The 16,855-nt window shown below is 35.8% G+C and overlaps 1 protein-coding gene across 1 annotated transcript in view; it reads left to right on the forward strand.

The window, feature by feature from the left end:
* ABCA13 (ATP binding cassette subfamily A member 13) overlaps positions 1-16,855 on the forward strand; it is a 179,807-nt gene that overhangs the window by 103,725 nt on the left and 59,227 nt on the right. Inside the window, exons 37-41 of the mRNA XM_039549863.1 lie at positions 274-363; positions 950-1,022; positions 2,575-2,693; positions 3,647-3,734; positions 10,448-10,556. Of these exons, the coding sequence (XP_039405797.1) occupies positions 274-363; positions 950-1,022; positions 2,575-2,693; positions 3,647-3,734; positions 10,448-10,556 (479 nt within the window). The remainder of the gene's footprint in view (positions 1-273; positions 364-949; positions 1,023-2,574; positions 2,694-3,646; positions 3,735-10,447; positions 10,557-16,855) is intronic.

Consider the following 16,855-nt stretch of genomic DNA (forward strand, 5'->3'; position numbering starts at 1 on the left):
GAGAATGATGCCCATGGGTGGATGTTGAGATTTGTTTAGCCATAATTGTAATGAATTTTCTTTACATGTTCACATAGAGTTTTTTGAAATGAGATTACTTTGGTATGTTTCCTATGCATGGATTTTATAGTCCCTTAATTTCTTGGAAAATACATAGGACCTTGAGCCTGAAGGTTAATAGAGCTAAACATATTAATATGTCTTTATTTATTTTCTTTTTTTAAAATTTTTCTTTCCCCTTCACTCCTTACCCCTGTGGCCCACTTTGAACAGCACTGAAGATGATAACCTAGGAAACCTTTCTCAGATTCTACTGGGATATTTCTCTGACTGGGACCTCACATGCACAGATTCACAACCTGGGTAATTGTGACTAATGTAACTATTTCCTTAATTTTAAGTATTGAACTTTTCATTTTTTTTCTTTCTCTGTAATGGATTATCTTAGGCTTTTTTTGGCAGCATGGGGTTAGTGACAAATCTGTTCTGATAAACGAGCTGGCATCCAGGTAAAGAGCATAAGTAGGCTTTACTGTTAAAAGGTCTGATCTATACAGCTTAAAAGTCAGTGGCAGTAATCTGATTAATTTTACGATGATTTTGATCAAGTCTTGTGTCCATAGGAAGGATAAATAGATGATAAGGAAAATACTTGTTAGGAAGCATTCTAGATTTCCAAATTCAGGAATGCAGCGGTGACAATGCTTTAGTAAGTGCTGCAAATATGAGACATGAAGCTCATTCGATGCCTATAAAAATATTTTTAATAAATCAACTTTGATAAAAATGAGTAAAATTTGTATCACTTTAGACAGAGCTGCCACTGCGATCAAATACTAAGAAGGCGTTCAGCATGCCAGATCTGCTCATTACTCTCTGGATTTCTTCTGTTAAGTGGTATATTCCTTTCATTTGATAGCTATACTTTTATTACATTTATTCCCATTAGAAAAAATAATTCATGCTGGCAGATAGAATCTATGTCATCCCAGGATTCGTGCGAATGTGTGTCTGAACAGGAGGTATGTAGTTTTTTATTTACTTATGTATGTAAAAAATATGTGTGCGTATATTATTTCTAATTCATTGGCTGCTGTTTTTGAAGGGCTAGTGAAAGTGATGAGGAAATAAATCCTCACAGGTCCAGCCTTATTATGATTGGAGATTTACTTCTGTTTCAGCTAATGAAATTATACACAAATTTCTTATTGATGCATATGAACACATATGTGCACTAGAAATGGCTATAGATTGATTCGAAATAACAGGAACAGAGACAGCCGAACTATTTTCAGCAGATGCAACTTACTTTAAATGTGTTACAGGACTCTGATTAAGAAAAATCATCATGTACAACAAGGTTAAAGTATAACACTTCCATAACATCTGGAACACTGCCTACTTTCAAAGGGAAGTGTGGGTGAACGTAGCTGATAGAACCCACCAGGGAATCTACACATGAATGAGATTTAATTGTTAGAGTTTGCTTTTGGCTTGGATTTTGGGTTTGAAAATACATCAGGCTTGAAGACATGAAGGATTTTGAAAAACAATGAATTTCTGACCTTCTTGACTAATGACTTTTCCTGCTGACTTGCTCTGGGTTGAGTAATAAACAAGAGTATGAAACTGTGTCTGAGGTGGCAAATGTACTTCCCCAAAAGGGAATATCCTACAAAAAAGTTTCTTTTGTTTATAAAGACATAATTATTTAGAACAAGCGTTGCATATGAAATATAGCAATACTGTTTTGGGAAAAATGAAAGGAGGAAACTAGTTTTTTGTTTTTCTGGGCAAGGAATAAGTTTGTCTTTAATACTAATGAAACTTATACCTAAAATACAAGAAGGTTGAATAAAATACAAATGGGAACTTACACAGGGAGAGGCCTATTAACCAGGAAAACTGAAAGGAGAGAAGTTGCTTGACAATGGAGGGAGAACTTGTATCTGTGAGCTATGTATGAGCAATCTTTGAGAGTGAATTTTTAATTTCTGTAGGGTCGAGATATCAAAAAAGCATTAAAATTTTTCAGTTGGTTGACATAAAGTGCTTTGTAAAGCTTCTGAGGTAATTGAGTCTAATATCTGTCACCTTTCTTTGGTTGTGAAAATGTCCCACTGAATCATTAGAAGACATCTTCCTTTATTCTTTTCTTCAGCCCATCAATGAAATTTTTAGAAGCATATAACATTAATTAGAATTTTGATTTCATCTCATATTTATCTGGTGCCTATTTTGTGTTTCTTCTCAGGAAAAGCAAAGAAATAGCAGTCTTGCCTCTTTCATTGCTGTAAACATTCCTAAACTTATATACAAGTTTTGACGTTTTCAAAACAAACTGACTGACAGGGCTGCAAGAGAAATCAAAGGGATTTCTAATATGTAGCTGACACAATCGTTTGAGTTGCTTTACAAAACTAAACATAATTTATTGAAAATCTGTTAAAGCTGAGAAAGGCAAATCCAGTTAAAAAGAAATGCTGTAAAATCTGCATAAAAATCCAAAAATAAGGCTAAATGTAGTGCCACTGTTTTAAAAAAATGCTTTACTTATGTATACTTTTTTTTCAGATGTGCTCAAGCTTCAATACCTCTGCTCCCTATGTGAAGAATAAGAGAGGACATATTTTGTATAATCTTTCAGGGTTCCCTGTGGAAGAGTATTTAGTGTGGTCTTCCAACAAAACAAGGTAACCTTACAATGTCTAGCCTTTGGCTGTCGTTTGCATATAAACCCCATAGTCCTTCCTGATCCAAGGAATAAACGTTTGTCACTGAGAATATAAACGTTTGTTGTCTTTATCTGGTGATTGTTATCAAGGCATAGAGTCAGGCTGCGATTCAAGGTAGCGTGACAGCCGCTCAGTGGTCTCATCTCAGAACTTCCTCCAGCAGTTGCATGATGATTGGCTCTAGGCTTACTCTGGACTTTCTTCCACGTACTGAGTTATTTTAGCATCTCAGAGATGCATATCTAAACCAGGTGAACAAGATAATTTCCATTACTCAGAGACTCAATCAAACAGAGGTGGATATGCTCCAATTAAAATTTTCTTTGAAGTAAAAAGGGCTGCTATGCCCCTGGCAATACTTCATAATCTGTGATATCAGCAACAGAGGTTATCTGCTGTATTTTGAAGCTACTTATGTGCCCTTACAGCTCAACCACTGCTGATAATGTAAGTGGAAATATTAGACTAAATATGATTTTATAGAGGAGAAGAAAGTGTTAGCCACTTATGTATTAAAAGAAGGTGTATCTGATTTAATATAAAGAGAGGTAAGCATTTTTGGGTGAAAGATTTGAGCTAGCATATGAATGGAATAGGAAGAAATAAAGCTGTTTAAGATGCTGCTGGAAGTCAGTAATACCTTACAACCCTTCCTGTTGCTCAGAGATTTCAGCTTTCAAAAAGCAAAAATTCTTATCTAAGGGAATACCTTTGCTAGAAAAGAGCCAGTAATATTGACCTGATTAAAAACTACATTGTCCCCTTCCTTTTTAACGAGGAGTTTTTGAGGGGTGAAGTTTTACTTTTAGTTGAAAAAGAAAGCATTATTGTAGCTATCTCAACTTTACCCTTGCAAGCAAACTGCAAGCTTAAGGCAGATCACTCTTTGTTACTTTAATTTCTGCTACCAGATATGGAGGTTGGTCTTTTGGAGGGAGGAAAGCATTTGAACTTCAAGATAAAAAATTGAATAACACCAAATCTCAGCCCCTGGCTAAGGTAAGAGTTGCATGCATGTGTGCACATCTGTATATATGTATTGATTACTTTTTCAGGCTTCAGACATCACAGCACTTAGCAAATAATAAATAATTACATAAAATCCTTGCACTGAATAATTGGGAGAAAATCGTCTGTCTCCTATAGTCTAACTCTGTTCATAATTCTTGAAGTATTCTCCTGTGTTTGAGAAACAGTTTTAAATCAGTCAAATGATATAGCTTTTGTTTGTTTGCTTGCCTTTTTCCAGTGAATTAATTTTAGAATCTAAGTTTAAATCTTGTTTCTAGATAGCCAGCCAAATAATAATTTTTTTCTGTCTTCTCCAAAAAGCCAGTGTCACAATTGGCCAAAGTGCACTGAACATCACAATAATGGGTGGCTATTGATGCTTTTTCATGCCTACAAGGGATACTTTGCTTTGCTTCATTTCTCTCACCACCTTTCCCCTAAGAGTAAAAGCATTTTCTAGGAGCAGCTCCTTCTGCATAACATATATACTATCCTTTTCTCAGAAGAACCTTTCTAAAACATTCCAAGGGAAATAAAATCCCCTGCGTTGGTAAGTGCTTGTTAGCCTCCAGGTCTCATCCCAAGTTTTCACGGTAGGGAGATACTGTACCACTCCACTGCATACCAAAAGGCCTCAAGGAAAAGCCCTTTATTTTAGTTGTGCTTAGAATAATCCTTCTTCTTTGACTTTTGCGATCCATTCAAATGTAGATGTGTTATGAGTAGAGGAACAGCAGTTTTGGAGAAACATTGATGCATATCAGTGAGTGGTTGTTGGGGTCTTCCCCCCCACCATGTAGCCCTGGGAGAGGGGCCCTGGGGGGGAGACACGGGGTTTCCCTGCCCCTGCTCAGCCTCGTTCCCATTGGTTGGTTTGTGTTCCCTGCGCGGGCAAGGACCCTCGGGTCCCGTGATTGAGCAGTTCCTTGGCAGAGCCCCGGCCATGCGGCTGGAGAAATAAACATCTCTGAAACATCTAGCAAGAATTGGTCCATAGATATTTCTTTTCCACGGGCCTCATTGTTTGATACGCGTGTCGCAGTATCCCAATGTAACAAGTGGTCTCTGTTTGTGTATTTGAGGCAAACAAGATTTAAGAGGAAGATATGCATTTTCCAGATTCCAGATTAGTATATGACAAAAAGATTCTTCTGCCTTTAAATTGTTTTATGTAAATATAGATTTTATTTGCTTTTATAAAAAAAGAATACAAGGAACAGCATAAGTAAGCTTCATCCCAAATCCATTTTGGGACAAAGTGTTAGAAAACAATACAGATATTCTCCAGACCAATATAATTTCATGCTTAGTTTTGCAAAATCACTTCCTCTTTCTAATGCCTTTTCCATATAATTTGTTAGAAATCTCCCTATTTTATATACAAATCTGAGCACATAGATTTTGGTTATTTATAATCTCTCTTCTAGTCCCATATATTTTATAGTTTTGAACTCCAGTTCCATCATTCCTTCATTAGAAACATGAAGGTTTTCAGTAAGATTTTTTTTCTGACTCTCTTTAATCATTTTAAACTCTTGTTTTGACATGCTTGCACTGTGATTTTTGTCAGGTTTTTTTTTTTTTAATATATTTGGTATAGAGCTCCACCTGCCATCAGGACAGGGATAAATTATAGTTATACTCTTAGTAAGTAAGCTTTCTGACCCAAAGCAAATAGTAGAGTAAATTTATAAAGGGCACTGTGTTATCTAAAGTATCTCCTGGAAGTGTCTTTCAAGTGATGCAATGTCAAGTTATTGCATTAACCTTTCAGTAACTAATGACCAGATTTTTACTTTGACCTTTCAGGTTTGTTCGTGAGACAGTGAATATACCCTTTACATAGCCTGGTATGAAAGAAAATGAGAAATTTGCATTTGAAGAGAATTACCGTATGACTCACTTCATTTTAGAAAATTTCTGAGCCATTAATATTAAACTGATTAGAAACTACATTGGCCCCCTCCTTTTTAACAAGCAAGGAGTTTGTGAGGGCTGAAGTTTTACTTTCAGCTGGAAAAGAAAGCATTAGTGTAGCTATCTCAACTTTACCCTTGCAAGCAAACTGCAAGCTTAAGGCAGATCACTCTTTTTTACTTTAATTTCTACTACCAGATATGGAGGTTGGTCTTTTGGAGGGAGGAAAGCATTTGAACTTCAAGATAAAAAATTGAATAACATCATTTTAGAAAATTTCTGAATCTTTATACATTCTTCTCCTGTACTCAAAAAGCCAACAATTTTCTTGTTCAAATTAAAAATGTTTATTTAGTACCTATTTTACTGTACCTAATCATACTGTGCTGTATATACTGCATAAGTGGTATATGCATGCACACCAAGAATGTGTATATGTACACACAAGAGAGAGAATATATCTACCACATGACAAATGTGGCTGATTAAAACCATTGATTATTGGCATTCATTGATGATCAGTGCCATGTAACAAAAGCACAACTTCTCAAATTTTTTGTATTTTCATGGCTGTATATTCTTTGGCTTCGTCTGATAATATGGTCAAAAAATTGTTCCATAATAGTTTCACTGTTGCTGTTTTTTGTAGCATAATGAAATATAGGAAGAACATGTGGTAATTTTAAATACTGCTGAAAGGCAAACTGTACTGTTCACATGTCATTTGGAAGAGTAAATTTTTCCAATCCCAAAGGTTGGGACTTGAAGCTTTACAGTACAGTAACTGTATAAGTGTCCGGGGAAAAAAATTTACATCTTTCCAGTCTAATATCAATCATGAATCTGGTCCAGCAATGCTTAGGGACTTCTCTGCTCCTTCTCACCCTTTTTTCTTGATAGGCCATATGTTAGTTGAAATGTCAGTCTAGCTTTATTTTGGAATATTGATGGCAAGTAAAAGATTATATAATAATGTAAAACACATCTTCACAGAACTTCTATCTGATGTGGTGAGGGGTTGTATTTTTCCTTGGAAAAGAATTTTCCTAACTATGGATAGGATGAAAAGGAAAAATTAATTATATTGATGTATATATTTTTCTTTTCTTTAGCTCTTTTCTGCCCTCTGTAAATAATTACCTGTGTGGCACAAGAGAAATATGAAAGATTTTTCAGCTAGAGCTAATATATTTCCTTTTTTTATATTTTACCTTTGCTAACAATTTTGAATAAAAAACAAGCCTTTAGAAAAAAGACCTTACATGTACCTTCTGTTGAAGTGAACAACCTTATATGTTTCTTTTTCCAGATTATAATAAATTAAATATCCATCTTCAATTTGGTTATTTCCTGGTGGTTTGATTCAGTTACATAATGCAGCTTGAAGGATAATTCCAATTAACATGTTGGATATTGAAATATATTGTTACACACAATGCTCTATTGTGGTTCTGTATATTCATTTGAATACTGGTAGCATTACTATATTTCAAAGGTATTCTCTGAATATTTGTGACCTTTCCCCTGCCTGAATTAAATGAGGATGTGTTGTCAGAATTTTGCTTTGTTGGGGTTTTTTTGCCTTTTTTTTTTCTTCAATACAACAAATACAATTGCAGTGGAGTTTCATTATGTATGTATGTATAACTTTCTATTCTGCAAAAGTCTTTAAAAAAATATAGAAGAGGAGATAGGCGCATGGGGCTGTGAAAAAGACAGGTTACCCTTGATCACTTGTTTTTGTCTTTTTGCCCTGGTTGCTATTTGCACAGGACATCCTGCAGTGCAAAGATTTTCAGTTTTCCTCAGGAATCTTAGGTTCTCTTTCACTACATTTCTTTAAAGACCGCTCTTGTTGATTAATGAATGGGAGGTCTAGATTGTTTAATAGTTTGTGGGAACTGAACTGGAGAAGAACAAAGGAATTTCATGACTTTCCAAAGAGGGGAAGACTTTGGGGCTTGTTTTTTTTTTTCTTTTCTTTAAATGTGGGGACATAAGAGTTTGAGACACTTGAATGCCATTACATGGCATGTGGAAGACATCCCGGGGATCAGGCCCAGCCAATATGGTTTTACAAAGGGCAGGTCCTGCTTGACCAACCTGACCTTCAAAGTGACCTGCTTAACAGATAAGGGAAAGGCTGTGGATTTTGTCTATCTAGACTTCAGTAAATATTTGGCACTGTCTCCTACAGCATCCTCCTTGAAAAACTGGTTTCTCGCAGCTTGGATGACTGGCTATTTGATGGGTAAAAAACTGAATGTATGGCTGGGCAAGAGAGCTGGGGTGTTAAATCCACTTGGTGCCTGGTCACTAGCAGTGTTCTCCAGGGCTCAATTTTGGGACTGGTTCTATTTAACATCCTTGTTGATGATCTGGATCTGGAGATTGAGCACACCCTCAGTAAGTTTTCAGATGACCCTAAGCTGTGTGGGAGTGTTGATCTGCTTGAAGGTAGGGAGGCTTTTCAGAGAGATTTGAACAGGCTCAATCATTGGCCTGAGGACAGCCGCATGAGGTTCTATAAGGTGAAATGCCATGTCCGGCACTTGTGTCCCAGCAACCCCATGCAGCGCTACGGGCTGGTGGAGGAGTGGCTTGAGAGCTTTTCGGCAGAAAGGGACCTGGGGGTGCTGGTTGACTGGAGACTGAATATGAGGCAAGGTGTGCCTAGGTAATAACATCTTGCCCTGTATCAAGAGTAGCATAGCCAGAAGGACCAGGGCAGTGATTTTCTGCCTGTATTCAGCATTGGTGAGGTTGTACTTAAAGTACTGCGTTCAGTTCTGGGCCCCTCATTTAAAAATAACATTGCGGTGCTGAAGCATATCCAGAGAAGGGCAACAGGGCTTGTGAAGGGTCTAGAGAACATTTCTTATGAGGAATTGCTGAGAAAGCTTGGTTTTAGTCTTGAGAACAGGAGGCTCAGGGGGACCCCTTTCCTCTCTACAACTCCCTGAAAGTAGGTTATAGTGAGGTGGGGCTGGTTTCTGCTGCTGTGCCTGCAGTGAGAGGACAAGAGGAAATGGTCTTAAGCTGAAATAGGTGAGATTCAGATTAGATATTAGAAAAAAAATCCACTGTTAGAGGGGTCAGGCACTGGAATAGTTTCCCCGGGGAGCTGGTGGAGTCATCCCTGAAGATGTTTAGGAAGTATCTGGATTTGATGTTGGGTGATGTGGTTTAGTGTTCTAGGAGTTAGTTAATGGTAGTGTTGGTGGTTGGATTTCATGATGTTACAGATCTCTTCCAACCTTGATGATTGATGATGCTGTTGAGATTTCAAGCAGTTGTGAATACCACACAAAGAAGAGCAGAAAATGTGAAAGGTAATGCAGGCAAGAACAATGGCAGATCAAAGCTGCTGATCTTTTTAATAATGACTAACAGAGCTTGTTGCGAAGAAGATTCAAGGGTGAGAGGCAGAGAAGAAATGACAGTGGAGCTCAGAGTGGTTCTTGGAATCATGATCTAGGATAGATGGGAGGAAAATTAAAAGGAGAGTCAGAGCACTGTAAACCCCACCTCACAAAAATGTGGAGATCCAAACAAGTAGGTGGTCAGGAGAAAGAATCAGAAGAAAATAATTATTAAGAAAGGGAAACAGAACTGAAGTTTAGGCAGCCTGCACTGGGAAATATAAAGGAGAATGTGTCAGAAAAAAGAGTTGAATTCTGGAACTAGCATCCAAGTAAGGCTTGTAGTTAGATAGTATAAGAAAAAAAGAAAAAAAAAGAAAAGGCAGAATTATATGCGAGTAAAAGAGAACAGCATCAAAGCAATGATAAGAAAATCTTTAGGGAAGTTTCCAAGATGTAACTGTATAGATGGTAATTTTAGAAATTATCTAAGAAAACTGAAATCTTAGAAGAGGAGTATTAAGGCAATAAAGATTTATATTAAATCCTGTTCACTTTGCAGTATGATTCAGAATCCAGACAGTGAGAATTGCCCTACCTAGGACGTAGATTACAAAGAGCTGATATAAAGAGGGAAAGGTTAGGAGTTTTTCAACTGTTTAAAATAAAAGGGAGAAGAAAGGGTTTTATGATGTGAGGAACAGAGAGTAATCAGATGGTTTTAAATGTCACTGAAACTGAAAATAAACATACTTAATAATTTGACCTAGTTTCCAGTATGGATAACATAGGTTCAAAGGCACTATGATTAACAGTAATGTATCAATTTTCTGTATCAATTTCCTCCATGCCTAACAAGCCACTGATGCTTGTTGATGGTGGAGACAGCTTTTTCTATGGAATAGTTTCATACCTTGTAAACAGTGTCTTCTTGATTCTTTCTTTTCCTCTCTTTCTAGGATATTCTGTTCCTAGATGTTTTTTGCTATGTATCTCATGTAGATATTATTTAGAGAAGTCTCTTTGGAATTTCAGTGATTCTTCCAATTTTAACACTAGTTTTGCTCATCTTTTTGTATTTTTGATTAAACTGGCAGGTGTTATTTTCACATTGTTCTTCCTCTACTTGTTCAACCAGATGTGTGTAAAGGAGGGGGGACACAGTGTTCCATTAAATCAGAGAATCTCAATTTAATAATAAACATATATGTACAGATCCAACAATAAAAAACTGCTGCATGCTGTTGAAAGACCTACGCAAATCAGTTGATTCTGTTCTGCCTGGTTGACTTTGTTCTATAAATAGATGTCATAATAGGAGAATTAGATATCCTTCATGCAATTCTTAAAGGTATGTAAGTTTGCACATCAGCATTCAGATTGAACTAATTTTTGATTGACAATTTCCATTCTTTCTTCCAGGTGTGGTATAACCAAAAAGGTTTCCATTCTCTGCCATCCTACTTAAATGAACTCAATAACTTCATTTTGTGGCTGAATTTACCTCCTAATGAGGATTGGAGACAGTATGGTAATAGTCTTTCTTTGTATTTTGGAAAGTAGTTTTTAAATTAAAATAATTTTAAGTATGAAAATTTTTGATAGTTTACAGTAGGATTTCAGAGTCTCATTTCTTGGGGGGATTAAAAAGTGAAAATTTTAATGACACAGAAAGTTTATGTGAAGAATGAAGTAAAGTAAAATTTGAATTTAAAGCTCACCATGCCATATGAGTTCCTCACAAACACATTCCTGTGGAATAAGGGTAAATTGGTTTGGGATGTTAGTCCCTGTGAAACTACTGTTAGGGCTTGCTTAAATAGAATGACTAAGGCACAACAAATATGGATTTATAACTTCTTTGGCACTTTGTTATATCTCCTTACATAAATATCCTGGGTAAATCCAGATTAGCCTGTAAATTCACACTGCAATGTGATGTTCCATAGCATCCTGTTACTCACGGAATAGGAAAGGCTATCATATATAATTACTGTACATAAAAAAAGAGCAATTAATATATTTGACATGTGAATTCTCTGATTCAGATATCCCTAAACTTTATAAAAACTTGTTAAAGTAAAAATTTTATGAACTAACCTCTAAAAAAATAACTGCAGTCAAAGACTCAGGTGTTAACACAGGTGAACTTTCTAGTTTGAAATCCGAGTGTGATTGTCCAGGTTAAGTTCTATTCATTCCAGTTTCCTTCATTCTTAAGATTCTGCTAAAGAGGAATTTGGTTTAGAGAAATTTTTTAAAAAGAGTTTATGACCAATTTTTGAGTGTTTTTGTAAAGTTAGGATGGTTGTCTGTAATGCTAAAATGTTTTTCAGTGTTTTTATAATGAAGCAAGAAGACTAAATCAGTGAAAATAGGGAAGGAATCCTGAACATCTAAAAATAGAAATTCATTAAAAAAACTTTCCGGAATGTCAAAGAAAAAAAGAGTAATGGGTTGCTTTCAAAATGGCTGGGCTTTTATTTTTCTAAATGAATGAGAATGGATCAAAGGTACTGTGCTTATGCAGAAACTTTGAATGAAATGAAATCCAGTATTTTAATGAGAATTTTTAATAGATATCAATTTTTAATCAACTTTCTTTGTGCCTCATGAGTCATACTGATGCTAGCTTTTTTTCTGCATCATTAGATATCCCATTTTAGAGCTTCAATGTTTGTGTACACTTATATCTGTCGTGGAGAATCAGGGTTTGCTGTCCTGCTTAGAGTAAAAGAAAATGATAGTTGTCCCAAGGATTTTGGAAATGTTTTACTTTTTGATGTTTCATGACACAGAAACACAGCAAGTAAAACAGTGCTTAAGAAATACTTGAAGTCTTGTAGTGACATCTGTACATTATATGAGCTTGTGGCAGAATATGTTAGCTGTCTGCAGAAATAGAGCTTAAGAACTAGACAGTAATTTCTTTATGTGTTCATCTATTGGAGAAGTGCAATAAAGATGGACTGATCATGCTCTTGAGGCACAATGCAGTGGGAACTTTCACAAAAACCTTGGGAAGAGACGTCAAGTTACCTACCTATCTATCTGTATGTATGTATTTGTTTGTGTACACACATTTGTATGTGTGTGTGTGTGTACACGTGTATATTTGTGTATTTTTTGTGTAGAGACCAATACATACATATGTATATTTTATTTCTAAAAAACTCAACAGTTTTCTGGTGCTATATGGGCCACTTTGACTTTTAACTTTCTCTTATTTAAGGATACTGTTCTAACAGAGAAGAACTATTCATATGCTTTTGTTATTCAAATTGTTATATGCAGTCCTGTAAATCAGCAGTCAGAAGATCATGTACTCTACTCCAACACTGAAATCTATTATTTTTGATTTTATTTTCTTCTTCCAAACCCTGTTTATATGCAAGGTCAGTTCTAGAATATTGTTGGAAATTGCTGTGAGGAAACTTGTTAAGATCTTGCAGAAACATGGCTTTGTAGTTCTGCCTTGCATTAGTGCCATGTTATTTCACAGAACAACCTTTTTCCTGTCAACAGAACCAGTGCTTCTGTATTACTTTTAAGTGACATAAAATTAATTTAGCCCTTTGAAAGGGGCTGTAAGGACAAAGGCTTTTCTTCTTACACAAAAAAAAAAAAAATCTTGCTTTACAGGAAGAAACTTACTACAGCAGAGTAGAGCATTGCCATGGATATAAACACAATAGCAGCAACTATGATATTCAAACACCCTTGAACGAGGTCAACAAGTACAACAACTTCAGTGCTCATACAAAAGCTAAGAAATCCTTTCACTTTGAGGTTATATTCTGTGTGTATTTCTTGAACATGAACCCAGTTAGAGTTCTCCCAACATCTTTGGAGGAGGGAAGAGTCATTACTGACCACATGCCGAGTTCTACCTGCTTTGCCCACAGGGACAGATCCAGTAACTTTCATAAGAGATCAGTACCACTGGTCCAAGTTTGTGATAGGTTTTGATAATAAGGAGCTGAGCAGGAGGCTAATTGCTTTTATCTGAAGTCTTTTCTGCAGTCAAGAGGATACAGGGAATATAGACTTATGATTTGGTAGGAAAGTTTGAAGGAAGAAATTTTACCCAAGAGTAAAGAGCACATATGCTGACTTGCACTGGTTTATCTTCATAGGGATTTGTATCTGTTAAAAAAAAAACTTTGAAAAAATTTGATTACTGCTTTTTGTTCTGTCAGTCCAAGTTACTGACTTTTCAGCATTCGGGAGCAGGAAATTGTATTTATTTAGTAATAAAAAATCCTTCCTTTTTGCTATAGTGTAATCTGATCTTCAAATCCTTTCTCTGCAAGTGGAGAGATTTCTCCTCACCCCTCTCTCTTAACAATATGGGATTATTTCTAAATTTCTCTGTGAGGATGCTTGGAAAGTTGCAAAGTTTTTTCTTGTAATTTTCATGTAAAGAGTGGTATGATTGTTGAGGAAAATGTGTGTGCCCAGCTGGAGGTACATGTAACTAGATGGAGTAACTGAAATTGGCCCGATCGATTTATATCAGTTTATTGTAGCTAATGGATCAGTTGTCTCTTTTGGAACAGCAGTTCAGTAATACTTGTATAAAAATATCTCATCTTCTTTGTCGTGGATACCCACCCCTACCTTCATCATCATGTAAGTCTGTGATTCTGTTGCGGGAAAAACTCCTCTGTCTTACTGTGGAGGAAACTAAATACATTGTTTTCTAGTGGATTATAAATTCAGTGGCAGATAATGAAAATAAACATGTTAATAAAGAAAAAAAAAGGTGTAAGACTCTTCAAGAGAGGAGGCAAGAAAGTTTTGTCAAAACCCTTCACCTCTGACTGGTATTCAAGCTTATATGAATGACATTTTCTAATCTCTTTCTGAAATGCTGCATTCCTACATTTAAGTAATGTAATTGTGAGCAAATAAAAATGGAATAATGAAGTAAGAGGAATAAAAAAACTAAAAGGCAATACTTTTTGCTTAAGCTTAAGTTAGAAATTTTGATCAAATAAAACTTACTTTTCACACGTAATTGTGTAACACTGAGTCAGAATGAGTTTGTCATGCTGGAGTACAGAAGGACTATAACCTCCCTCTTAGGGTAAGGCTATATAAAGAAAAAAGGAGTGGTTATCATCTACAATGATGTCTGTAAAGTAAAGTGGTCAAAAAAAGTTCTTGCATCATTATTCAAAGAACAGAAATGTCTCAATATAGAAAGGGCTTTTCGATGAAGCTGCCCCACCTTAGGATTCCTATTGAAGTAATTGATTTTTTAAAAAAATATTTCATACTAGGACTCGTAACCTTTCATGTATCATCCTCTATTATTTCATATTCAATTCTTCAAAAGAGCGGGAGGGATCAAGGAAGTCATTTTCAGCTGAATTTTGGTGGAAAGTGGCTGTACAGTTTCCTGAATTCTTTGTAAATTATAACTTTAAACCTTTTTACAAAGGAAATTGTGAAATGGCCTTTAGGTGAAACCCACTTAACCATGTCTAATTAGTTTGGGAAAGTAAAATAGAAACCATTAATGATGGTGCTGCCTGTGAAATTCTCCATAAAATATAAATCATAATTTTCAGTTAACAGTAATGTCTCATTTTATGTAAATAGAAGTATTGTCATATATATATACTACCTCCATTTTTCTTAAACATACTATTTTATTTAATCTGAAATAAGATATCTGGAATAAAAAACCCTAGATTGGTCTTCCATTCAAGTCTGCAACAATCATGATATTTAGAATCAGTAGCACAGATCTAAATTGATCTATGTACTCATGACTCAACATAAGAGATAGTTTACAAAGAAGTGCCAAAAGGCATGTTCAGACACACCCAAAATACAGTGCAGAACCACAATATATACCTAAGGACAGCTCTGACTACCTATGGTGATGGCATACAAGCTTGAAGACCTTTAAGGTTTTTTCCTCTAGATTTCTCCAATTGACACTGAAAAATTACTTCTGGGTTCATATCACTTTCCTCATTTTTACTGAAAAAACACAGATTTTGAAATTGTTTATGTAGAAAGTTGCACCCAGGTGGGATGGACTGGACTACCAGCATCTTCTGTTCTTTATCGTGTACACGATGGACACATCCAACTCTCTGAAGTTATGACAAATATTGTGTCCCTTTATTTTCTGACAGATGTCAGCTGGTTTAGATGTGATAGAAGATCTAGAGCACTTTCCCTTGAAGGTACAGATTGCAGGCTGTTAATAAGATGTTGGTATGGGGAAAGGTGTCCTGACCTGTGCAGCTTCTGAATGGCAACAGGGCAGGATGCAGAATGTTCACATCAAATGTATTTAATGTGGATGCACTTTCCTTTTTCCTGTGAGCTTTCCTATCCAGAGTGGAAAAGTATAGTATTTTATTGTAGGAAATGTTGTAATCCTTCTAATATTTTATGAAGAATTTATTTCACTAGGTTAGGGATGCCTTTTTAACAAATTAGAATCTAAAATTAATTTAATCAAGAACTATGTAAGGCAAGGAGTAGGAATATTCCACCTGGAAGGGAGAATACCAAGGGGAAATCACAGAGAAGCTGAGCAGGGTACAATGAATTGTTTACTGCCTCTTCTACTATTAAGCATATAGCATGGGGCTCCCAGTGTCATGTCCAATGTAAATACACTCCCCCACCCAGACCCTAATTGTTCCTGAAGTTTACAGTTAAACTGTAAAACTCTGACTACTTCCACCCTCTTTTTTTTTTTTGGCTTGCAGGACTGGTAAAAATCCCCTTGTTCTCAGCTGTATAAAGCAAAGTCTTTCACTGAGCAATACGAGAGATGACAACTGAGCCTTTTAAATTAATGAAAGACAAAAATGAGGAAAAAAAAAGACACACCAAAAAAATGTAGTTAACTGTAAGCAAAACAACTGAGAAAAGAAAGAAAGAGAAGTTCTATAGCTGAAAAAAACCCAAGAAAATACATTACCGAAATAACTGGCTGCTTGTGCTCTCTGTTGGGATTGACATCTGCATCCACTCCTTTTCAGAACTATACATGCATACGTGTATCAACTAGCATGTATACAGAGGTGTTCCTTTCTTTGAGATGCCCTCCTCTTCACTCTGCTCAAACACGGGAAATAGTGCCTCTCATTTTGGAAACTCTTCATGTTTATATTGCAGAAGGTTAAAAGGTTTGAGAAAGTCTTTCATCATTGTGGTCTCGTTCTCTCTGAATAGAGCATTAAAGTATAAGATTCTCCATGGTCACAGTTTTTCCAGTTCTTGAATTGCTTTTGCATGGTTTTGGAAAGGTTGGAATGGGTGTCTATTACAATTTTTCACCTGTGCTCATAGAGAAGCCTAAGTGATCACTGTAAAAATAATGTGACCAACTGCATGTTGAGAACATAGACAAAGGATGTTTTAGGACAATAAAGAAATTTTTTTGTTGTGATTAAATCAGGAGAATATAATGGCAACCTATAGATGTGGAAGAAATAATTTTCATATGGAGAAATTTATGAAAAGGAGCAGACAGAGTTAGTCCTAAATCATATCATATTTGGTGTTATTGCCTGTCTTGCTTTTCCCTTGTGAATACTGATATGGTAAAATTTGCCCTGAGGGCTGTTCACACAAGACTTGCAAATACAGTCCTTAAAAAATCCTTGCATAAACACCAGAAGCATCTGTTTAATAGGAGCTTTGTAATTTAGAACTTCTTAGTTTATCTGTCATTTATAGTTTTTAAGTCCTCGAAGATGGCAGATAGTTTTCAACTTAATGAGCCTCATTATAGCAGCTTTACATAGTATAAAGGCATATAAAGGCAAGAAAGTATCAATAAATACATTTTACATC

The sequence above is a fragment of the Corvus cornix genome, chromosome 2, assembly GCF_000738735.6.
Source record: "Corvus cornix cornix isolate S_Up_H32 chromosome 2, ASM73873v5, whole genome shotgun sequence".
In the NCBI taxonomy this organism is placed as follows: domain Eukaryota; kingdom Metazoa; phylum Chordata; class Aves; order Passeriformes; family Corvidae; genus Corvus; species Corvus cornix.